This window comes from Scomber scombrus, chromosome 19, assembly GCF_963691925.1.
Source record: "Scomber scombrus chromosome 19, fScoSco1.1, whole genome shotgun sequence".
In the NCBI taxonomy this organism is placed as follows: domain Eukaryota; kingdom Metazoa; phylum Chordata; class Actinopteri; order Scombriformes; family Scombridae; genus Scomber; species Scomber scombrus.
This window is the reverse complement of record NC_084988.1, coordinates 26,617,611-26,644,016: the sequence shown is the minus strand read 5'-3', so window position 1 is coordinate 26,644,016 and position 26,406 is coordinate 26,617,611. Positions and strand designations below refer to the sequence as shown.

General features: G+C 38.7%; 1 protein-coding gene across 1 annotated transcript in view; it reads left to right on the top strand.

Annotated features, from left to right (window-relative positions):
- Window positions 1-26,406, top strand: part of gabrr2a (gamma-aminobutyric acid type A receptor subunit rho2a) — a 74,755-nt gene that overhangs the window by 32,707 nt on the left and 15,642 nt on the right. The window contains 3 exon segments of the mRNA XM_062440949.1: window positions 21-244; window positions 18,671-18,753; window positions 23,671-23,811. Of these exon segments, the coding sequence (XP_062296933.1) occupies window positions 21-244; window positions 18,671-18,753; window positions 23,671-23,811 (448 nt within the window).

Here is a 26,406-nt window from a genome sequence, read left to right as displayed (position 1 = left end):
TTACTGTTACATTCCCACAGGACTTCACCATGACTCTGTATCTGAGGCACTACTGGAAGGACGAGCGCCTGTCGTTCACCAGCAGCACCAACAAGAGCATGACGTTCGATGGTCGTCTGGTGAAGAAGATCTGGGTCCCCGATGTCTTCTTTGTCCACTCTAAGAGGTCCTTCATCCATGACACCACCACGGACAACATCATGCTGCGCGTCTTTCCTGATGGACACGTCCTCTACAGTCTGAGGTCTGTACCATTTCATCAACTGAGTTATTGTTCAGGACCCATGATGATGTGCCTGAGTGGAAATGTTCATTCATTCAAGTCCTGTTAATGCAGCAGGAATATTTACAACATGTCCTTTAAACAGCAGATATTTGACCTGCTAGTAAAGAGTAATGAAAGTTTGCTCCAGTGTAGTTCATTTTAATGGTTCAAAAACATCCACAGAAACTGTGACAATGAATTCATCACCTTCTCACTCAGGTTAGCCAGTGTTAATCTCCAATAGCAAATGATCACTATGGTCCCATTCATTTGTCTACATTTGAAAGCTTTGTGTATTATGATATACATTTCACCAGAGGCCTGTACTACAAAGCAAGTTCAACATACCCAAGATATCTTTATCATTATCAGGCTTCACTGAGCAACACTGGCCGTCCAGATAACCTGAACTATTAAGCTGGTTATCAAGCTGCTTAGTAAACTCCGAGTTTTCCTATCCAGCTATGTGTGTCCATGTGAAAGAGGCTGTTAGGGGGTTGTTAATTACATGAGACACCATCAGAACCATGAATGAAGTACATGTGATATAGGTATAGGTAGTATCTGTGGAAAACTAATGATGTAGAAGACACAAGAAGTCACATTCAACTAAATGACATGTTAACAACGACCTACAATCATACAACAGAAAAATAAGATGTAGAAACACTAGAAATAATTTATATGTATAACTTAATTTTAGAGTGATTATTTTTTGCTATTTAGTTGATGATGAAGAAATCATCTAAATATGTCAAATTAAAATAAACCACACATGACATACCAGGTAATGAATGATGAGTTCTATCTGACCCAAGTGTTACATTTATAATCATTGGAGCCAATTAACAGTGTGGATTATTAGTTTAGTGTCGCATGTTATTCTGACTTTTTGTCCATGTCGGGATCCTGTAGGAATGATGACTCTTTTTTTCCAGTGATCTGATTGGTCAGTGGTTAGAGTGTTGACATGTTGTGATCTGATCCTCCGAACTGTTCCGAATCAGTTACCATGGTGATGTGACCCAGTAAGAAGTAAACCATCGTTGTAAGACTGAAACCCAGAGTTAAACCTGAAGTTACCTCACTAACCCCAAATCCTGCTTGTAGTACAGACCCCTGTGTTAGGGAATTTTCCATAACTAATATGCACTGGGTCAAACTAGGCTTTGCGGTCATAGCAAGGCCACACCAAATATTGGGTTTAGACACTGTCTCCCCTTGAGATAGTGGTAAGCAGTGAGTTTGCTCCTTTTGGGGAAAACAGGAGGCATTCTGATAGTGTTGCTATAGCAGCAGAGGTCAGATATGTGTTTGACTGTTTACCCTGAATGGGGTAAAGGTAACTGGAGTCAGAGGTTTGATATAGTGTTGGATGTAGGACAAAGGTCCTGAGTGAGGTCTAAGCAATGTTTTGTCTATAGACCAGTAGACTACATTCTGTATATTGTAGATGTGTTGGTCTGCCCATATTTGGGCATGGCTCAACCTTGGGCATTATCTGTGTGGTTTAAAGTCTATCCCCGGAGGAGAGAAACTTCAGAATTGAAGGGAGCATCAGAACATAACGTGTACTGATCATTCGCTCATTTCTCCTTGATCAAGTAAATAAACCTTTTCAATGCAAGACATCCTGGACTCCTGTCTACTCTCTCCATTGATGTATGGGCTGCATAATTAAAATCATTATCACCCTGTTCTCTTTCAAGAAGAGAAGCAAGGACATGCCCCCTCAATATAAAGAGAGATGGCTCAGAGATGGCTCGCATGTCTAATGACACATCTGGAGCTGAACAAATGACACTCCTGACATTAACACTCCATAATAAGCTTTTTTTATGGCTGAATAAACATCATTATACTAAGTCTTTAAGGACTATACATTTGAGTCTTACAACAACACCAAAAAAAAAGAAAAGAAAAGAAAAGTTGTCACCAGCCAAAACTTTTTTCCCATCTGTTTCTCAGATGAAAAAAAGGAGCTTTTCTATTTCTCACTTGTCCCTGAGTCTAAAAAAACGCTGTGATTTTTTTCTGTGATGTAAACCCACATTTCCATCATGAAGACTATTTGTCTCTTGCTATACAATAGAGTACCTGAAAGAGCTGCTAGCCCTGAAGAATGACAATTGAGTTTTTAAGCATCTCTGTACTGTACAAGCGCTTCTTCAGAAACATTTATAAGAATTACACTCTGATGAAAAAAGCTCTGAATACTTGTCATGTCTTATAATTGAAATAGTTTCATTTGCAAACAATGTTGACAGAACATAGGCTATTCAGTGAGGGTCCTGTTTCCATGCTGGTACAGATCAATAGCAAGAGGCCTTGTGCTGGTAGAGTGGTAATTTCATCAGGAGAAGGCATGAGAGTTTCTTTCACCTACAAGAGCACTTGGTAATATAGTGGCCTGACATGACACAGTGTGTAACACTAGAGGAGAGTATCAGTATAGATGGGCCAGTGCAATGCTGCTTTCCAACTGATGTGAGATGTGTTTTATAGAGACTCCTGTGACAGAGAGATTCAATCACAGGTGTTGTAGTTTTTGGTTTCATCTGGTAATGATGAAGAGATAAAGAGATGATGAAGTATGCTGTGATTTGATGCTGACATTTGATTTGTTATAAAGTGCTTAATCCTTACATGCTGTTTATCTTATGACCTTCCACAGAACCCTGTCATAATTCGTCCGTATATCAAACTTCTCATATCTATTTTTCAGTCATAAATACTTCTTTAGTCATCAATACATTTGTAATTATTCCTCAACCCTCACATGCTGTTCATATTCTGACTCATAATTAGTCCCTACACCAATTCACATTCATTAATTCCCTGTGAATGATAAATAAATGTTTGATTCATCTTTAATGAAGCTGTCAGAGAGCAAACACAGTGTAAAATACATTCACAATTACTATATTATGGTCCAGTAGAATATAAAGAATACAACAACATGTTTGAATGCTGATTTTTGGAATGTTTTAATAAACAAATTTGGTCATTTGCATACATAAAAATGTTTATCAGCTGCACGCACACACACACACACACACACACACACACACACACACACACACACACACACACACACACACACACACACACACACAAATGTGTATATTCATTAGGAAAAGTCCACCTATAAGAAATGTGAATGGTGTTTTTACAGCTCTTAAATGTAAAAAAAAAAAAAAAAAAAACAGTATGTAAAGGGAAGAGATAGAGTGTATTATTTACTTGTTTATGGAGAAAAGACATCCGAAGTCACATATTATGATGGTATATTATGTGACATGAACAGGAGAACATAAAACCAATCATGATTTTAAAGAATATTATTGAATATGAACATGTTTTGAATTTCTGAATAAATATGTCTCACAATAAATCCAGAACACCCTGTATGTAGGCTGTAAAATAGAATAGAATAGATAGTCTTTATTGTCATTGTACAAAGCACAACGAAATTGAGATGCCGTCTTTAAAGTGCAGAAACAAAAATAAATAAATAAATAAATAATTACCATTATTTAATGCAGTTTAGTGCATTTATGGCTTTAGCGTAAAAGCTGTTGTGTAATCTATTTGTGCGTACTCTCAATGTCCTGTAGCGTTTGCCTGAGGGCAGCAGCTCAAACAGCGAGTGTCCTGGGTGAGATGAGTCCCTGAGAATATGGCGAGCTTTCCTGAAACAGCGGGAACTGTACAGATCTTTCAGGGAGGGGAGAGGGCAGCGATAATCTTCTGAGCTGTGGTGATGACCCTCTGGAACGCTATCCTCTCTGCAGCTGTGCAGCTGGAGAACCACACACACATGCAGTAGGTCAAAATGCTCTCAATGGAGCAACAATAAAAGGACACAAGCAGTTTTTGTGAGAGTTGGTTATTCCTGAGTACTCTCAGGAAGTACAATCTCTGCTGTTCCTTCTTAATGATAGCAGTGGTGTTGATGCTCCAGGTCAGGTCTTCCTCTATGTGAACTCCCAGAAACCAGAAGTCTGTGACCCTCTCCACATATACCACGCCGATGAACAGGGGCGGAGTGTTGGTTTTATTTCTCCTGTAGTCTATGACCAGCTCCTTTGTCTTGGTAGTGTTCAGTGCACCACACTGACAACTGCTCCACCTCGTCCCGATATGCAGACTCATCCCCCCCAGAGATGAGCCCCACCACAGTGGTATCATCAGCCAACTTGATGATGCTGTTGCTGGAGTGGACGGGGGTGCAGTCGTGGGTGTAGAGTGTGTAGAGTAGGGGGCTCAGCACACAGCCCTGAGGTGATCCAGTATTTAGGCTGAGCGCTGAGGAGATGTGGGGGCCTACTCTCACCCTCTTGAAGCGGTCAGACAGGAAGTCCTTGATCCAGAGGCAGATGGAGTGAGATATTCCCAGGTCTGACATCTTGTTCACCAGTCTGTTCGGGAACTGAAGTCCACAAAGAGCAGCCCTGCGTAGCTCCCCTGCTGCTCCAGGTGGGACAGAGCAGAGTGGAGAGCTGTGGCTATAGCGTCTTCTGTGGACCTGTTGGCTCTGTATGCGAACTGGTGAGGGTCAAACTTGGGTGGAAGATTTGAAGTGATGTGCTTCCGGACCAGTGTCTCAAAGCACTTCATAATGATCGGTGTAAGAGCTACTGGTCGGTAATCACTCAGGCTGCTGATGTTGTTCTTCTTCGGGAGTGGGACAATTGTGGAGGACTTCAGGCAGGAAGGGACGGCAGACTGAGACAGTGACCGGTTTAAAGATCTTGGTAAAGACTCCAGCCAGCTGGTCCGCACAGTCCCTCAGCAACCGTCCAGAGACGCCGTCAGGTCCTGCAGCTTTCCTCGGGTTCACAGCCCTCAGCGTGAACCTCACCTCGTGCTCCTCCACCTTGAGGATGTGACTGTTGTGGGCTGGTGGATTTAGTGTGGCTGCCTCCGGTGACTCCCCCTCAAAGCGGGCGAAGAAGTGGTTCAGCTCCTCTGCCAGTGAGGCGTCACCAACAACAGACGAGATGTTACTGGGTCTGTAGTTGGTGATGTGCTGGACCCCCTGCCACACCTGCCTGGAGTCGTTGCTCTGGAGACAGTCCTCAATCCTCCTCCTGTAGGCAGCCTTGGCCTCTCTGATGCCTCTCTTCAGATTGGCTCTAGCAGCACTGTACAGCACCCCATCACCAGACCTGAAGGCGGTGTTCCTCTTCCTTAGCAGGCACTGCACTTCTTTAGTCATCCAGGGTTTCTTGTTGGGATAAACCCGGATGCATTTGTCAACAGTGACAGTGTCCATGCAGTGCTTGATGTAACCCAGGACAGCTGTTGTGTACTGCTCTAGGTCCTGATGTTCGAAAACATCCCAGTTTGTTGACTCAAAGCAGTCCTGCAGCTGTTGAGAGGCACCTTCAGGCCAGGTTGTAACAGTTCTAGATGTGGTAAGAGCACTTTTTCTGAGGGGGGTATATGCTGGAATTAAGAGCAGGGACATGTGGTCTGACTGGCCCAGGTGTCGTAATGGCTTAGCCCTAAAGCCCTTCTTGATGTTAGAGTAGACCCTGTCCAGTGTGTTTGCTCCCCTGGTAGCACATTTAACGTGCTGATGGAATTTAGGGAGCACTGCCTTTAAATCAGCTTGGTTAAAGTCCCCTGCAATGATGTGAACAGCCTCAGGATACATGTGAATATGAGTTGCACAAACATAAAAAAGTTGAAATACTTATGGTTACATATTGTAGATCACTTTAGGAGAAGTCATAAGATTTCAGGCTAAAATAATGATGCTTTTAATGTTAAAATAGGTCAAATCTCACCAGAACAGTTTGTGATGGTTAAAACTGCATTTAATTTTTCTTTGGCCACTTTGGACCAGAACTCCACAACAAGCTGAACATCACAATCATTTAACATGGTATGGCCTTACAAATGTTCCCAAACAGTTGCCTAGTTACCAGTAGAAATGGATCAACATTAAATTTGGAATCGTGCTCGTGTCCGCTGGATGAATAGTCTCCTCTCCTTTCAGCTCTGCTTACTGGCTGTTTAGCTCCATAATGTTCCATTATGTTCACCAGCTAGTCAATAGCTTTGTCTGTGTGCTGTTTAGTGCTGAGCGAGTTGTCAGTAGGGAGTGATGAAAGCCAAACAAAGACGATGAGCTAAAAGATGCTGAAATGAACTGCACAGCTGGTGATGATTCTCTTCGAGTTCATCCCAACACATCGATCCATTGTTGATATAAAAATGTTGATTATTGCAGCTTTGACTGCAGACGTGGTTATACTGTAGATGCTCAGTAGCAAACAAGGGATGAGGTTTTTCCAGTGTCTCCAACATGATGGTTCATCATGAAAAGAAACATGATGCGCTCTCAGCAGGATATTCTAGGAACATATAATTATATTTGACATGCTTGCCAGTCTGCACTTCTCAGTATGCTTTGTGAGAAGCTGCTCAGGACTCCAGCAGGACTGCAGGATTCCTAAAAACAACATTATGTTGGACTCTGTTAAGCTCTGTTAATGGCAGCTTTAGTGAACACTGACGTTATTATTTTGCTCCCTCACTATGACTCATTATGTCATAATTACATCAGCATTAAGCTCATTTTGGTTCCATTCATTCTATCTTTATTAAGCGCCTTGTTAAGATGGATTTTGTAATAATAATAATGATGATAATAATAAGTGTTTTACACTCTGTGCCTGCTGTTGTCAGTAGAGTATGTGTACAGCAGGTCAAAGCTTTATTAATTCCTCCTTTTTAATTTGATGTTAACATGATATTAAAATAATTTCTAATTTGGTTTATTATAAATTCACCCATAAAAGATTACTGTACTGATTAAGCATTGCACACCTGTAACATTGGAACAAAATAGATCAAAATCAATGCAGCAGAAACATGATATCATGTCTTTTTTTAATGGCATGCCTTCTTCTTCCCTGTAAAAACTACATTACTCACAATGCATCTATACGCATTTCACTCCATAGCACGTTTACTAACATTATGTTTTTCTAATTCCGCACCTCTCGATTTATGGTCTTTTTCAAACTTGTGGTCTTCAGTTTCAACCAACACTGACTTACACATATACAGTAGTTCTCCCCAACACACACACTGATATGTAGCCCCAAGAGATCTGAACCACCTTTAATCTATTAGAGTCTAATTGGCTCATTTTGTAATGCAAGAATAGACCTATAAGGTACCATCATTCCTTGTTTTTGACAACTTTTTCAAAAGCTGTTTTAACATTGAGCCTATCCGACCATGCGTCAGAGGACTTAATGATTCCAGCATGTTCCACAGTATGAAGCTGACCCAGGTCTCAGTGGGTGGTCACAGATTCTGTTCTATTTAAAACTTTGTGGTTCTGTTATTGGTAAAAATGTCCTGGTTTCTGAGTGTCACCAATACATTTGGACTAAATTCAAAAGCCAATACCGAAGTCCAGTCCAGCTGACTTCATTAGATGTTTTCACCATTAATTAGCTTTTTATCTGGGGTTTTATAAAATGACAAAAAATATTGTGCCTTATGTGCTGTATCCTCAGAAAGCAGGTTGTTAGAATCATTAGATCAAATATCTGGAAATGGTTTTTTTTAGTAAACTTTGTTTTTAAGACAAATACACGATGTGGATGGTGGTTTAGTTCAGTATTAACTTCACTAAAGTAAAATGTATTCTATTTAAGTTGACCTTGTTCTCTATCCAGGAAATCTGCTTTGAAGGATCCCAGCCAGCATGTCCATGTGGGCCCCGCATAGGTTAAATGTGGGCTGCGTTGGTACTGAGTGGGCATGGGCTTGAACTGGGCAAATTTTGCAGGTCCCACATGGTTTCAGTAACCTGGGCCCAACATCTGAAGCCCACATGGGCTGACTGTATGAGCCCCATAAGGGATGTAAGTGGGCTAAGCGGGCATGGGCATAAACAGGGCAAATTGTTTGGGCCCCTTATTGTTTCAGAAACATGGGCCCCACATGTGAAGTCCATGTGGACTGACTAAATGGGCCCCATTTAAGGTAGATTCTGATTCCACTTAGACCCCATACGGGCAAACATGTGGGACCTACTGGGTGTCATCCAGTTGGGCCCCACCTGAAACCCAGACAGAACCCACTTGAAGCCCATATGGGCAAACACAGGTGGGGCCACCATGGAAACTGTGGACAAACCCACTTGGGACCCATATTTGTAGCCCATATTGTGGGAGCCATAAGGGTTCAATTATTCTTTGCCAGTTTTATTCTTATCCTAAACGGCCTCCTTATCTTCTTCCAGGTCTAAAATGCCTCCGTTATTGAATCTTTATCTGCATCTACATGGCCCTTTCTTCTGCTGTTCCTTTTGTTCTGTTAATGCTGAAGTTCTCTGTCGTCTGCTGAGAATAATCAGTGGATTTACTGCACTGCACTGCACTGATGTCAGGTGGCAGACAGAGCTGCACGGATAATAACACATTCAAAGAAAACGTGTGTCTTGAGGGACAAGTGCATCTGAGAAGACAAAAAGAAAGACAGGATGCTGTGCGCTACCTGAGGCTTCAACTAGAACAACAAGACATACAACATGTCACTGTGGAGAGGTTCTGTCTCAGGTCTGGCTTTTATATAGCAGAGACCCCCTCCCACTAAACCCAGATAACCAGAAATAGAATGTTGGGGCTTCTTAAAGAGGCTATAATTGATATTCTCTATAATAATAATGTCTGTCAGTGTGTAATGTGTTAGTTGTGGTAAGTAGTGATCAGCCTACAGAGAATTATCAGTGACTCTTCAGCTCCCCTCAGCTTCACAGAGCTTTAAAGTGAGTTTCAGCTCATTGTTTAGCTGTCAGGATGCAACTTTACTGTTGTGGTTCATTCTCAGCGCTCTCATATCCTCTTCAAATGTGCTTTCAATGTAAAGTGATGGAGGACAAAATCCACAGTGTGTCCACACAGTCATTTAAAAGTAGATGATCAGCTTCTATTGAGCTTCATCAGTGTGAGTTAGTCATATCAAGTGATATCTGACACATTTACTGTCTTTTTAGCATCAAATTCCCTCTTAGTGTTTCCCTGTTGAGCTGTGGTGGAAATATAGAAACAAAAAGACTTTGCTACTAAAAACACTGTAACGTTGAAACATAGAAGATGAAGATTTGACTCATTCAGACGACTGAAGCTTCATATTAGCTTCACATCAACTTTTAAATACATGTTTACACAGAAGGAGGACTGTGGGTTTAGTCCTCCATCACTTCCATTGTAAGAACATTATGAAGGGATCTTCTAATGGTCAGTATGAACAGGAGGAATCATTACAGTAAACATTATGAAGGGATCTTCTAATGGTCAGTAAGAACAGGAGGAATCATTACAGTAAACATTATGAAGGGATCTTCTAATGGTCAGTATGAACAGGAGGAATGATTACAACAAGAAAAACAGGTTTTAGTGTTTTTTTGGGCTCCTGACTGTTGTTTTAAGGCAGAGATTTAAAAAGGGGGAACTCGTCTTGTATATTGGTGGAAATAGTTATGTGTCTTAGTAAGTGTTGTTAATCTTTGCATACAGTTACAAACACTTACATACCATATGTACAGTAACTGGTCACCACATGTGTGTCCAGGTGTGCCCGTGCCACCAAAATCTGGCACACACAGAATAATGATAAAAACCACAGCCAGACCAGACTGTGCTTTCTGAACTCTTTGCCCACTGAGTCACTGACAGCTGTCCCGCCCCGCCCTGATTGATGTCATTTTTGACCTGTGACAAACTGTCTCAGCCTGCCTGACAGCCTGATGTTGTTTGTCGTGGTTGTTTTTGGCAGTAGCCAAAGTGGACATCAGAAATCGGTTTTCAAAAATGAGTAGTGTCTGTCTGTATGTGTCTTTGCTCTCCTCGGCTTCTTCCCTGATGGTTAAATGTCCCGCTCTGACTCTTTGTGTGTAACCATATTTAACTCTTTGCTGTGTTGTTGCTGATGGTTTGCAGCTCTTATTCTGCTCTGTTTGCAGTTTCTCTGGACACTGAAGCTGTTGTGTTGTTGCTGCTGTCTGTGGAGCCCGTCGAGACTTTGAATAAATACTTGGCTGCTTGTTAAATCACCTGCTGCTTGTCTTTGATTTGTATTGTTTGAGGCCTGAGCAGAACTCTGCTGGTTGGTCCTGAAAGTGTCTTCATTCACCACTTGTCTTCAAGCTGTGTTGTTTAAATGTAATAACTAAGTATACTGTTTGCCTTCATGGGTATATTTTACATCTCAAACATATAAATGGAGTTGTATAAGTGCATGGTGCATCTTTTTGACGTGAATGCAAGGTTTTTATCTGTTAACCCTTACATACTGTTCATATTCTGATAGTTAGTCTCAACCATAGACTGTATATAAAATGGACGTAACATCCGTGACTTCACCCATTGGCTTGTGGACTGCTGCTTGGAAGCGAATAGTTTCGGATCTGAGCAGCGCCATCTTGAAAATTTCCGGTGCATGCCGGGTAAAAAAACAAAACACGGATTCTACTTATATGGGCATCAGGAGGAAGAAGAGGCGCCCTCCTGAACCTGTGAACCAATCAACCTGTCAATCACCACGTAGCCACGCCCTAATGCATACCCTGCTTTATCGTCACATATAAAATCAGGGAGGCCAAAATGTCACAAATGAACATCATACTGCATTGAAGAAGGCTTTACACTAGCGATTGAGACCATAAACACATTTTGAAAACGTTTACTGAGGTTAGAAATCAAGTGAGAAGTTGGTGAATTCTCCATTAACTTGCATAGAGACGGAAGTCCTTTTGACACCAAAACAGTCGCCCCCTGGTGGCCTTTTGATAGAATGCAGTTTTAAGTTACTTCCGCGTTCGCATCATTTCAGAGGACCGGAACTCCCCGCCTGGTCTCTACACCAATTCACATTCATAAACTTGTTACCCCACATCAGTCGTTAATAAATAAAGATTAATCATATGGGAAAAAACACATTCACAATCATTATTTTATGATCCAGGAGAACATTTTATAGAATATAACGAATACAACATGTTTGAATACTGATTTTTCTTTTTTCTTTTCTTTTTTTAATAAACACAGGTCAAACTTGTACATTTGCATATATAAAATGTGTATCAGCTGCACAAATAAAACAAATGATGCATTTTACATTTTTGTATACTGTGGCTCACATTAGGAAAAGTCAGGCTAAAAAGAATATATGGTGTTTTTACAGCTCTCAAATGTGGAAATGGGTCAAATCTGACCCTGGATGGTGTGTGAGGGTTAAAGGACAAATATATAACACTGATGTAACAACAGTATAAAATTGGTGCTGCAGTACAAATTCAAAATATTGGACCGAATTGCCTTTGCTTAATCTATGTTAACATATCATGCTCATTTCTATGAGTTAGTATAGTAAATATATTACATATTGGTCCTTTAATGTAGAGATCAAACCTGTATCAGAGTATAAGCTCTGGTGGTCTGTGGCCTTGTGCAGAAATATAATATGATATGTGGATTTCACACTCAGCTGGAGTGATTTCCTGGATGAGTTAGCTACAGTTTCTCACCTAACATCCAACTCTGCTGAATGATGTGTGTGTCTGTAAGTACATCAGATCTTTCAGAGACTGATTTCAACAGGCAGTGAGGTGTTATTCATTATGTCTTTTTATGGGATGAAACTTAAAAATACATTCTTAGCTCAGTTATATATCATAATAATATCCGCTCTGTCTGGGGATATTTTTTTTATGACTTTTGTGATAAATATATAAGTCTTTGTATTGGATTTGGAGCAATGTGGAACCTGCAGTAAGCAGTTGCTCCTGTGTGTACTGTAATGTGCAAATATTGCCAGTTTATTTCACTAAAATCCTGCAGCTACATGTCTGTGTCTCCTCTCTGATTTTTATTGAATTGTGCTAAAGTCTGGAAGCGTTGGAAATGACACATCAGAGCTCACTGCATGTTTCTTATTGATGTAAACCTTGAGGATGTGCTGACACCTGTAATTCATAGTAATGTGTTTTTTGATGGTAGAAGTCATTTTATAAAATGGGACCTGCTGGTGCAGCCTATTGTGTTAAACTTTGCTATATTGTTGGATACATGATGCTTACTTCATTTAAGTAAGTGACACAATATCGGTTTTTTTTTGCTGTGTGCAAATAGTAACAGGCTTAACTTAAAACATGTCATTGATATTAGGAAATCTGATGTGATGTAGTTGCATGTCCAGTGCTGCAGACGTTCAGTGAGTATTGTAGTTATTTCAACTTAAGGTTTGACAAAGTTTTCTTGCAACAGATATGCTATAATGCTAATGAGGAATCCACTGCTGTATTAAATGAAGAAATAATAATGCTGCAGCTCGCCTCTGCTATCACATAGATAGATAGATAGATAGATAGATAGATAGATAGATGGATGGATGGATGGATGGATGGATGGATGGATGGATGGATGGATGGATGGATGGATGGATGGATGGATAGATAGATAGATAGATAGATAGATAGATAGATAGATAGATAGATAGATAGATAGATAGATAGATAGATAGATAGATAGATAGATAGATAGATAGATAGATAGATAGATAGATAGATAGATAGATAGATAGATAGATAGATAGATAGATAGATAGATAGATAGATAGATGGATGGATGGAAAAAAAAAACATTGTACTGATTAAAAGTGCAAGTTAAAGTATTTTATAGACAAGCCTTATGACCTCCCTCGCCCTCCCCTCCCTAAGGAAGCAGCAGCCTGTCACTGAACAAGCTCCTCTGTTTGATGATGACGGGGGGGGCAGAGGATGGCTGACTTCATCCCAAATGGCCAGCAGTTTGTTCAGTGTTCTCTTTTCATGTCGCTAAGCAAAGCTAAACAAAACCAATAACCTGGTATTGATACGATGGATAAGATGACATAAGATATTCCTTTATTAGTCTCACGGTGGGGAAATGTAAAGTATTACAGCAGCAAGTCGACAGTAAAAATAGAAAAAGCATTAATAAAAAAAAATAAAGAACAATAAATAATAAGTACACAAGCAATAAAAAACATAGTAGTCAAAATATAGTTTAAAAAAGTAACTTCATGTACAAGAATAATATTGGTGTTGAATGATAATATAGTTTCATCTCGATATTGCACAGATTTTAAAGTAAAAAAAAAGGCATATACTAATACTGAGAGTAAAAACCTGTATATCACACAGGCACACTTTATGAATTTTTCGGGCTATGCTATTTTCTAAATGCATTCAACTCTTCAGTAAGTGCTTAAGTACATTATATAATAATATTATAACACTGTGTTTGTGTCAGTATGTAATAAAGCCCTGCAGACTTCATTTACAGCAGCTAACAAATCAATGTACAATCACATCTGTATGTTGAGTTATTGTTCAGTCTGGAAATCGATGTGTCTAGACTGTCCTGTTATGAGTTAACTCATGTATTTTCATTCTCTCACACACTCGTTTTTGCTCAATTTCTCCTTTAATTGCTTTCTCATTTTTCATCTTGTCAGGTGACGCTTAACTTTTTTTGGGGAGTAATGCAGCGCGGGGGGGGGGGACTCATGAATTATTTTAAGATTAAGAGAAGATTTCTCCCATTTCATGAGTCATATTTCAGTCTGACAGCTCACTTTAATGAGCACCTCCTACACAATACACCCCATCCTGCAGGCTCATTTTTTGGATCAGGCATATTTGCAGTTTAGATGTGATTTTATATTCTAATCCAGAGGAAAAACATTAAAAGCACACAACAGTTTCAAGTCTGTAGATTTGTCAACATCACAGCAGCGGTGCCAGCGGCTAAAAGCGAAAGCACAAATTCATCATACGAGACAGACATATTACTGATGAAGACTCAGCTGGTTTATTGCCCGCAGATGAAAGTCTTTCTCACATTCGGTTTTGAGATTTTTTTTTTATTTTTTATTTTTTTCAGGACAGCAGATTGGAGAGCGGAGCAGCAGGATGTGGGAAAGAGAGCGATGAGACAGGAGAGGATTTTAGAGAGATGATGACACGGTTAGAAAGCAAGCAGAATGAGATTTATTTCAACATTGTGTGAATCAAAAAAAAAGTTCAGTGGGGTATTGTACGGAGGCAGGATCTGAAATCTAATCAGAGACGCTGCACGTCACAAAGAAGTACCGCTTCAGTTTGAGGCTGTTTGATTTTACCGCTCACCCACAACGTTGGAAGAACTGAACGGTTTCTGATCACGTCGTCGTCTGTTAGTTGGTCAGCGTGTGCTGGTGATGTGTAATGTTTCACCACATGTTCTCCAGTCAGATGATTTCTTGAACAGCATCTAAATGAGAAACCTGGTTACCGTAATTGTGTTTATTCATGTGTTTTTTAAGGCTTATTTTTTGGATGGCATTGAGGCTGACAGGAATGGGAATGACCTGCAGTAAAGGTCCCTGTGGATAATTGTGTTTATTTTAAGCATGAATAAATTGTCATATTCTCTCACTAATATAGTTAAAATGAGTAAAATAAGATTGAAAATGAATGTGAAGATGAGAGGAGAAATGGATGGAAACTGATAGAAAAGGATTTGAGTTGACTTGTTACAATCCACTGGAGTCTGAGCTGATGTACCAGACTGTTGTGGAGGATGTAAGGATCCTTTCAATTACTGCTGTGTAGAAGCGGAGGAGGTGTTGTCTCACTCTGAATCACTCATTGTACTGAGAGTAGGCGTATTCTTTAAGTTCCACTTTAATTGGTACAACCTTTTTTTAACTAAGTTACAGCTGTTCAAACTGTGTTGAAGCTAACTCTGAATCAAAGCTGGAGGTCCAACTCCTCCAGACCTGTAACACATGTAAAATACTCTGCTGTGAGTTTCATTATTATCTTATTACATTCCAACTTACTCCCTCTACCATCTAAAAATATTGTTCATTTCTCCTACTTCAAAAAAACTCCATTCTTAGTGCACCAGGCCTGAAAGTAACTAAGTACATTTACTCAAGTACTGCTTTTTAGTATAATTTTGAGGTACTTATACTTTACTGTAGTACAGTTTGAGGTACTTGTACTTTACTGTAGTACAGCTTGAGGTACTTGTACTTTACTGCAGTACAGTTTGAGGTACTTTTACTTTACTGTAGTACAGTTTGAGGTACTTGTACTTTACTGTAGTACAGTTTGAGGTACTTGTACTTTACTGTAGTACAGTTTGAGTTACTTGTACTTTACTGTAGTACAATTTGAAGTACTTATACTTTACTATAGTACAGTTTGAGGTACTTGTACTTTACTGTAGTACAATTTGAGGTACTTATACTTTACTGTAGTACATTTGAGGTACTTGTACTTTACTGTAGTACAGTTTGAGGTACTTATACTTTACTGTAGTACAGTTTGAGGTACTTGTACTTTACTGTAGTACAGTTTGAGGTACTTATACTTTACTGTAGTACAATGTGAGGTACTTGTACTTTACTGTAGTACAATTTGAGGTACTTATACTTTACTATAGTACAGTTTGAGGTACTTGTACTTTACTGTAGTACAATTTGAGGTACTTATACTTTACTGTAGTACATTTGAGGTACTTATACTTTACTGTAGTACAGTTTGAGGTACTTATACTTTACTGTAGTACAGTTTGAGGTACTAGTACTTTACTGCAGTACAGTTTGAGGTACTTGTACTTTACTGTAGTACATTTTGAGGTACTTATACTTTACTGTAGTACAGTTTGAGGTACTTATACTTTACTGTAGTACAGTTTGAGGTACTTGTACTTTACTGTAGTACAATTTGAGGTACTTGTACTTTACTGTAGTACAGTTTGAGGTACTTGTACTTTACTGTAGTACAATTTGAGGTACTTGTACTTTACTGCAGTACAGTTTGAGGTACTTATACTTTACTGTAGTACAGTTTGAGGTACTTGTACTTTACTGTAGTACAGTTTGAGGTACTTGTACTTTACTGTAGTAGTTTGAGGTACTTGTACTTTACTGTAGTACAATTTGAGGTACTTGTACTTTACTGCAGTACAGTTTGAGGTACTTATACTTTACTGTAGTACAGTTTGAGGTACTTGTACTTTACTGTAGTACAATTTGAGGTACTTGTACTTTACTGTAGTACAGTTTGAGGTACTTGTACTTTACTGTAGTACAATTTGAGGTACTTGTACTTTACTGCAGTACAGTTTGAGGTACTTATACTTTACTGTAGTACAGTTTGAGGTACTTGTACTTTACTGTAGTACAGTTTGAGGTACTTGTACTTTACTGTAGTAGTTTGAGGTACTTGTACTTTACTGTAGTACAATTTGAGGTACTTGTACTTTACTGCAGTACAGTTTGAGGTACTTATACTTTACTGTAGTACAGTTTGAGGTACTTGTACTTTACTGTAGTACAGTTTGAGGTACTTGTACTTTACTGTAGTACAATTTGAGGTACTTGTACTTTACTGTAGTATTTCCATGTGATGCTACTTTCTACATCTCTACTCCACTACATTTATTTGACAGCTTTAGTTACTTTTCAGATGCAGATTTGACACAATGGATAATATAACAAGCTTTATAAATACAACACATTGTTAAAGATGAAACCAAAAAGCAGTGTGTAGTCGGCTCACATTTCAGATGTCTATGAGTTGTTAACAGCTCCATCAAATAGTGATTTTTACCTCTAAACTTCTCACATGCTTTCATTTCAATAAATGTTCAAATGATCCAATATTTCAGCAAAAATCAAAGATTAGAGAAAAAGTCCAAAAACTGAAAACACATTTGTGTATCAGAACTTAGTTTTTTTCTTCTTTCCTCTCCCATTAATCATCTCACCACCCCTCACATTTAAGGTGAGCATAGAGAATGTGACAGGAAATGAATGGGAAACAAACATGTGTGCATACAGTATATTATTCTGCACTGTGATGAGAATAACATTCCTGACTGGAGGATAATCCCAGTTCATTACATCATGTGTCCTGTCCTCGTAGTTTTTAGCATCATGTCCATCATGATAACATCTTAATCACCACAGTAATTGCTGAGATCAGAAAACATGGTGACATCACGACAACTGGGTATTAAGTATTGCAAGGCAACACCAAACACAACACCAACTTACTATCAACAATCTATCCAGATGATCTGAACCACTTTATTTGGAAGTCAAAATGAAAGTGAGTGCACTGAACTGATGCTGATAATCCCTCATTGTATAAGAAATCAGTGTACACACAGTGAGCAGGCTGAAGTGGGACAAAGGAAAGTTTGGCTAAGCTTGAATCTCGTTTACAACCTGACTGAACTCTGAAAACAATAACCAAGGTCTAATAAAACTGACTTATCCTTTTATCCTTCATCTGTGGTGCTGGCAGGTTGATCAGCTGTGTGTTCATGTGTTGAGGAGAACCTCAGAATGTTTCACACATCAGTCCAGTTTAAGCTGCTCTGTACTGACTTCCTGTAAGTTTCAGAACTGACTTTTAGCTCCTCCTCCTTCCATACTAAGAGCTAGGATCAAGCTACATGGCTAACTCCATGTTAACTATGTGTGATCATCTGCTGCTGCTTTATTTGAGGTTTCAACAGCAGGAAGAAAATCATGGATGCAGTCTTTGTTAATTACATTCAAATCTATGAAACACACTACTGATAGATATCAGAGAAGCAGCCTCCTAATCATTTTAAAGGAAAGCTAAAAACTCATCTCTTCACTTTAGCCTTTAATTAGCTTTTATGACAGTCATCTCTACACTGATGCACTACTGAACTTCTTTTAAAATGTTGTATTTAACTTGACTTTATATATTGTATTTATTTTATTTTGAGCTACTTTTACTATGTATTATTTTAAAGATGATTGCTTTTTCAAATTTTACATATTTTATATTTTTCATCTTTGTTTCTTTTTCTATCCTCTTTCTTTTTTGTTCTTTTTTAAAAATTGCTCTATGCTCCTTTTAAGTCTTTTTAATGTGAAACACTTGGTGTATGTATTTTATTTTGTTGTAATGATAAAATAATAATAATAATTATTATTATTATTATTAGTATAATTAACATAGCAAATTACAGGAATCCATATCCTTCAATATGGGAAGACGTCCAAAACTCTCCAATCAGTATGTGCTGCTTCTGTCTGTTCCTGATTAGCGTTGCAATTCTGAGCCTAAATCAACAAAAAGCAAAACTAACACCATGAAGTTAATCTTTGTATTATGATTCAGTCCAGAGAAAATAAGCGAACGCTGGGACGACACACGCGAAACCTAATCCTGATACTTACTGTGTTACTGCGGAGATGTTTCCAGCTCAACGTGCGGCCGATTTCAAATAAGTCAAAGTGACATTAGTGAATGTATGCAGCGCCATGACTGTTCTCACCATGTTGTCTGTTGTTTAACAGAGTGACGGTGACGGCAGCCTGTAACATGGACTTCAGCCGATTTCCTCTGGACTCTCAGACCTGTTCGCTGGAGCTGGAGAGCTGTGAGTAAAGTAGACTCTTTCATTCATGCTTTAAGATATCACACACCTGCTCCGCCCTGGACAAATAAATATGAACTGACCGTATTAATCACTTTTGTAAATGAGGACAGACCTAGACTGTCACTTTCAAAAGGGAAAAACATATATGAAAATGAATGAGAGGGAACACACACACGCACACACACACACACACACACACACACACACACACACACACACACACACACAGACACACACACACACACACACACACATGGAAAAGAAGGTAAAGTGCACTGAATGGCCACCATGTGCAGTGAATGAAAAAGGCTGCATCCAAGCAGGCAAACACACCAGAGATGAGAACAGCAATAAAATGCTCTTTAAAAAAAAAAAACATAGAGTAAAAGTTTGAGAGTTAATCCAGCTAAAATGCTTATAAAAATAGCAAATGAATTAAAACCCCGAGGCAGCAGCACTCACTCAATTACCATCCACACACTGAGCCAAAGCACAGCAGAGCAGATGGTAACAGAAAAGAGAGCAGAACCAATCAATTCTGGAGACAAACACAGAAGAACACGTCAAAGTAGCAGTTCTAAACTAATGCCAGAGGAAACATGATCAGTGTCAAATTACTGATATACTGATATATTATAGCTGGTTAGATGTTGTGAGAACTGTTTTCATAAGGGCTTACCTCTCAGCAGTGGCAATTTTCTATCAGTGCTTAAACTTAGATGCTGACACTGTGTCAACCTGTCAAAGTATCACAGCACTGTGTATCATCATACCTGACATCATGTGACCAAGACCTCATTATGTCACAAGTTATCAGAGATGAGTAGTTTTGCATACAGGACATACTGTCACTCTGCTACAGTTTTTAAACTCTCATCAGGCACCTCGTTTTTATGCACAAGCCCGAAAATAATGTAAAAGGTTACTGAGGAGTATGTGTTGCTTAAATGATGCTGCTGTACCTGTTGGTCAGTAATGCAGTGCACATGATTCGAGAGCCCTGGTAAATGACAAGCTGCCTTTAAAGGTAGAGTCAGCGGTTCTTATCCAATACACTTTTTTGTCAAATTCAGTGAATATCTCTTCACAGTCCACTAGCTGTCTGTTCTGTGTGTGTTCATACACAGCACTGTGGGCAGCATGGTGGCTCAGTGGTTAACGCTGTTGCCTCACAGTAAGAAGGTTTTTGGGTGTAATACCCAGCTGGGGTCTTTCTGTGTGGAGTTAGCATGTTCTCTCCATGCTTTCACGGGTTTCCTCACATTGTCAAAAACATGTATGTTAGGTTAACTCTCCTGTCACTGACCAAGTTGTTGTTCCAATCAACAGCAGGGGGCGACAGGGAGAAGTCACCAGAGCAGCTGTCTGTGTGAGGACATGACAGTCTTCTGTCTCCAGTACCTGCTGAATGGTGGAGGAGGGCTGTGGTCAGTTCACATTAAAGTGTGTTCTCACTGAACAGATAAAATTCAATTATATTAAATACATCAATCCACACTGAATCTGAGACAGTCTCATGGAGACCTGACACATGTTTACTCTCTGAGTCTGTTTCTCTCACATTCAGTGAAACATAATCTGATCAGGCAGCTGTGTACATCACATTAATATCCAGCTGTGTGTGGTCAACTTATTAACTGTATCAGTGAATCAATAAATACAAACACTGTTGATTTCTTCCTGTGGAGCCAACATGCAAACCTTTTTGGTTCAAAAATCTAATTAAACCAGTTTGCCTGGTCATTACCTTGGTAATGAATTGCATGAATTTGGGTGGAGCACAAAGGGAGGGGTGTATTTGATGAATGGTTTTGTTGAAATATCAACAATCTTTTTCTTTAATTATCCTTATTAGCTACACCTGCGTTTAACAAGTCAACATGTCCACTGTGAGACAGATGTGTTACAGAGTGGACAGCCATGAGAAGCCAGCCGTCTGTGGTGACTACTCCACAATTGTTTGGATTATTTTGTTATTCCTGCATTTTCACCTCATCACATGTCTGGAGGTTTATTTTGGAGGTGTCAGGCTCTGCTTTAGGATCTCAGTGTTGTATCCTCACACTGTGCCTGTCCTCATGTTGTGTACTTAATGCAGGTAACAGGGAACATACTGTACTGTACACAATAGCCCCTATTTTCATGGAAGTTATGCCGACTTGTCACTTTAGGAAAACCAGACGTATAAATAATGCAATGAGTGATGGCTGAATTCCATGAAGCTGCATCAGTGTCAGGGTCCTGCTACTACACATGCTGACTCACTGTCACACTTTCTTGGTTTACGGGGATGCTTGAATAGATCAGAGCTATCATTAATTAACACATTTGATTGTCCTACTACAGTATGACATGTCAAGATGAAACACGTCTATCACTGCCTCTGGAGTCCTCTTATAACTAACTAGCTTACTGTTCTCTGGTGATGTATGATGATAAGAGGGTGGGTCATACTTGAAGAGATACTGAGCAAGAGGGACTTATCTGTGTGTTTTTTTATGGGACATGAAAGATATACCTAGGAAGACCCAGCACAAGCGTCAAGAGCGTCCCCATACATTTAAGATTAAAGATGTACCTTCTCGTGTTTTAAAAAGTCAACTGGGAAGCTTCAAAACATCAACAGTCAGCTGGGAAGACAGTTGGGGATTCAGGGTTGCTATTGGGAACGACTCAAAATTACAGAGTGTAAAAATAAAAGCAATTCACAAACTTTTCCAGCTCTTTAAGGTAATAGATCTGCTCCTAGTAAAGGGGTCGGACTTTCAGGAAGATTCATGGGTTTCTTAAGCAAAGAGGAAGTTGGCAGCAGGAAGTGCAGAAACAAGTTAATCTGACTGAGCTGTGGTAATATTCTCTCTCAAAACATCACAGTTACATCATTAAGCCTATTATAGAGCTTTAGTTAATTTCATTTCGACTGGATGTGCACGCCTTTAGAGTCTGGACAGTAATTCATGAATAAAGTGGATTTCCTCTGTTCTTTTAATAAATGAAGCAGTGTTAGTTCATACAGGGTATGATGTCATAGCCAGCTGTAATCATTTGTTATCAGTCACACACCAATCACAGCCATTCTAACAACAAGGCGGTCCATTTAAATATGACTCCCACCTACACTGATCCCTGCTACACCAATGCTGTCAGTCATACTGCTGCTGCTGGTTAAGTTTGCCTCCACCACCCCAGGCTCCACCTCTCTGGTTCAGGGTCCCATCATGGCTCAAGGGTAAATCTGAAATCCATGTCTTACTATCGGCCCACTCTGCAGGGTTTCACATTGTGCTGCTTGTTTTAGCTCAGCATGCTGCTGGCTAATCCAGGGAGCATCTTAGAGTGGAGGTTTGATCTATGATGAGTGTTCCTGACTGAAACACACACCTGTATCAACAGCACTTTATTAACAGTGTATCAAACTGAACTCTCAGTCTTGAGCCATTACTATGTCTGTCTGATAACTGGCTGATATTAATATCAATAACATAATAACATATTGACAAAAGCATCAGTCCACATTGAACCAGAAACTTAAAAACCAAAGATAGCAGCAGTATAAGATGTAGTATTTAGCACTGCAACTGAAATGCTAAATAAATCAAAAAATCATTAAAGGGTAAAGCTGCTTTTTCTGTTTCACTGTATTGTTGGGAATTGATTGAAAATGTATTAATTAAATTTAGTGTTGTAGTATTTCTGGCAGCAGGATGGTGTGTGTGGGATTCAGTCAAAATAAACCACAGTGTGTGTGTTCATAGTAATGAAGGAACACGTCACCTAGTACACACTCACTGATGTGTTTTTAATATTTTTAGCCATGCTAGCGGCGTAGCTTTAGGATTGACAGTCAATTTGGTCCAAATTCAAATATCTTGACAGCTGTTTGATGAATTTCCATGAAGTGTTGTTAAAGATATTCATGGTCCACAGAGGATACATCCCAAAGACCATGAAATGTGGTTTAGGTATGGATGACCTTTCATCTAGATGCATCATAATTTAAAATCTAATTTTGTCCAGTAAGAAGATGAACATGGTAAACATTATACCTGGTAAACATCAGCTTGTTAGAATTGTCATTAGAAGGGCTGGGTATCATTTAAAATACCAGTACCAATCCAAGTACCCTTAAAGTGATACTGATACCAACTGAGTACTTTTTACACAAATGTATTTTCAAAGTCTTCAAATGATGAATATTTATTAAGAAGAATGCTTGTGTCGATTGGCTCTGAGAGAGTCCATACAAATACTCATATTTTCTAGGCCATTGGTGCAAAAAGGATCAATTGGAGATATCGTTTGACGGGAGACGTTTTGATACTACTCAGTTTATGGAGTACCAATATCGAGTTTATCGAGTACCGATATCCAGCCCTGGTCATTAACATGCTGATGTTAGCATTCATTATTTGGACAAAAGTGGGGCTCTACAGCACAGAGGAACAACATATATCAGACTCAGATACACAGACAATGCTTATTAATAATAATTCATTGTTGGTTGTGTCACATGGGATTAGCAGACAAGAAAAAACAAATGGAATGTGTCTTATCCTTTAAAGCAGAATTGAGCTTTTGACTGTATAAATGGTGTGATTATTGGATGTGACTCTTTGTGTTCATTCTGAAAGACGTTCATGATGATTAGACAGTGACACCACTTAGTACTGTAATAATTCACACTGTTAGCATATGCTGCCATTGTCTTCCACTGCTCGCTTCACGGTGCAGATTGTTTTACTCGTGCCTCAGGCTGCTGCTCAGTGGTCGGCCGTCAAAAGATGCACATTTCATCTCAGTGGAAAGTAATGTCAGCTCCCACCAACATGTGTTCATGAAGTATTACCTCTCATTAGTCAGCGATTAGACCGTGTGTGAAAAGATTAGAATGAAGTGGACTGTGTGATGTTTTTGCAGATGCCTACACAGATGAAGACCTGATGCTCTACTGGAAGAGCGGAGATGAGTCCCTCAGCACTGACGATCGCATTTCCTTATCCCAGTTCCTCATCCAGAAGTTCCACACCACATCTCGCTTGGCCTTCTACAGCAGCACAGGTACACAAGCGCACGTGTTTCCATTCCATAAGTTATCCACGCAATGATTCTCGTTAGATGTTAAATTTTTGTGTACAAAATCATGACTCACTCTTGAATGAATCTGTTTCCAATTGTGCCTCAGAACTTTTTTTTATTTTTATAAGCTATGAGACAGACTTGATGCTCTGAGCTTCACTGCTGGCAAGGTTTTCTTTTAAAGCTTTTATTTATTTATTTAATATCATGGAGCATCATGAGCTCAAATCTAATTATTTTTTCACTGAGTCGACCTCGGGCACTTACAGGGTAGCTGACACATAACACAAACACATACAGCTCTCACCCACCTACAGACTCCCCAAGGAATAGTCAAGCAGAGTGTACATGTACATTAGATCATAACAGTACGTACAGTGGAGACATACTGACGATGAGGATCTTTATTGAGGATTTATTGCTTTTCTTTAAGCCCTAAAACATCAAATATTCTCTCTATTTTTTTTATAACTGAATTATTGAAAGATTGACAATGATTATTTATTATGACTATTTTAAGGCAATTATTTCATTTAGGACCCTTATTGATTTTAAGACATATTTCGAGACAATTAGGATGCTGCTATATGAAATGCTGCTGAACTTTTGTTTTGTTGTATTGTATAAAGTATCTATTCTATTCTATAAAAATAAATGAATTTAAGGTTTTACCAGTTTAATGCAGCAGTGTTATACATTTTGTATTGGTTTATGGGTCAATGACGTATAAGGATTTAGAACAACTCAATTGTAGAATAATAAAAACAAGCATATCTAATGCAGTAGTTCAAACATTCAGAATGTTGTGTACCTGAAGCTCCATATTATACATTTGAAATTAAGTGATTTTAGTGGGTTTTTCAAGATTAATTGGCACTGGCCTTTAAAAAAAGTCATGTGGTGCGACCATGATTCATCTTGAAATAAATTAATTTACTTAACACGCTTCACATCTTTTTTTAAGTTTTCAGTAATATAAAGTGTTTGGAAACAAAGTATTTGCATTTTTTTTTAAATCTTTGTAAATGATGGTCTTTTATTTATATAAGATATTTCAAGATGAATCATGGTCGCACCACATGACTTTTTTTTCAGGCCAGTGCCAATTAATCTTGAAAAACCCACTAAAATCACTTTCAAATTGTAATATGAATTGTCAGGTACACAACATTCTGAATGTTTGAACTACTGCATTAGACATGCTTGTTTTTATTATTTAAAATTGAGTTGTTGAAAATCCTTATACGTCATTGACCCATATATCTTATTTTAGTTCACCATAATCAGACTTTGAAAGAAGATTTACACCTTAAAATGTAACTGAACAGGTAAAAAAAACAAAAAAACACAAATGCTTTCGGCTGTTTGGAGATTTTATTTTTTTCTTTGGTGTGTCAGGACAGCAGTATTTTTTTGCCTTTATTTTTGAAAGTACCTTGGTATAGAGGCTGACAGGAAACAGGGAGAGAACCAGGGCTGAAACGTCCCTTGCCAGAGTCAAACCAGGGATGCTCTGATGATGTGGCATGCTCCAAACCTCCAGAGTATTTCTAACATACTGGCGCCAGTCTGAGGAAATGTAAATGTACACAAATACACACACTGCTGACTGACCACTGCAGCAGGAATCTGTGACACCGATTTATGAGACAATGAATCAACCAATCAATCAATAGAAAAATAGTTATCAACTAATTAGATACTATATATCATGTTGGTCAGGACAAAAGAAAACATCTGAGGTTGTGTGTCGGGCTTTGGGAAGGTATGAGTGAGATTTCTTACAATTTCTGACATTTTTAAATCAAACTCGAGAAAATAATCAACAGATGAATCAATCATTTCTTGACACTGTCGCCACGTGCTGCTCATGTGGAAATGTTGGGTCTCTTTAAATTAAATTAAAGAGTACAGTTTATGCTCTATGTGTAAAGTGCCTTCAGATGACTTTTGTTGTGATTTGGCACTATACAAATAAAGATTGATTGATTGATTGATTGATTGATTGATTGATTGATTGATTGATTGGTTGATTGATTGATTGATTGGTAATCTTGTTTCAAAGCTTTCAAATGACTCTGAGAAGCCTTTTCAATGAAACCACTGATGTTCTTGTTGAGCTGACAACACTATAACTATCCTCTGTGTGATGAATATACACAAAGATGTCTTCTTTTCAAGTTCAAGTTCAAGTCTTTCCAAGCCTTGCAGCAGAATCTGCAGAAACACTTTCTCTACAGAAGCGTGCCTAACAGAGTCAGCACCAGATGTTATTTATGCAAATCAGATGAACTGTGTCTGTTTTGTTTTCGTTTTTTCAAATATTCTGTTAAATTGAAAAATTGCAATGATGCAAATCTTTGAAATTTGCATATAAACATGTGTAGTAGTGATGAATTTGTTTGTTTGTTTGTTTGTTTTTTACACATATAGAACAATTAAAAATACACAGTAATAATAAGTAGAGAGGAAAATGAGGGAGAATTGCTGAAAAACCTTCCAGGGGTTTGCAGATTGTCATTCTGAACATCGTTTTCTTTAATAAAATAAAGATAAACACAAACTGTAAAATAAGTC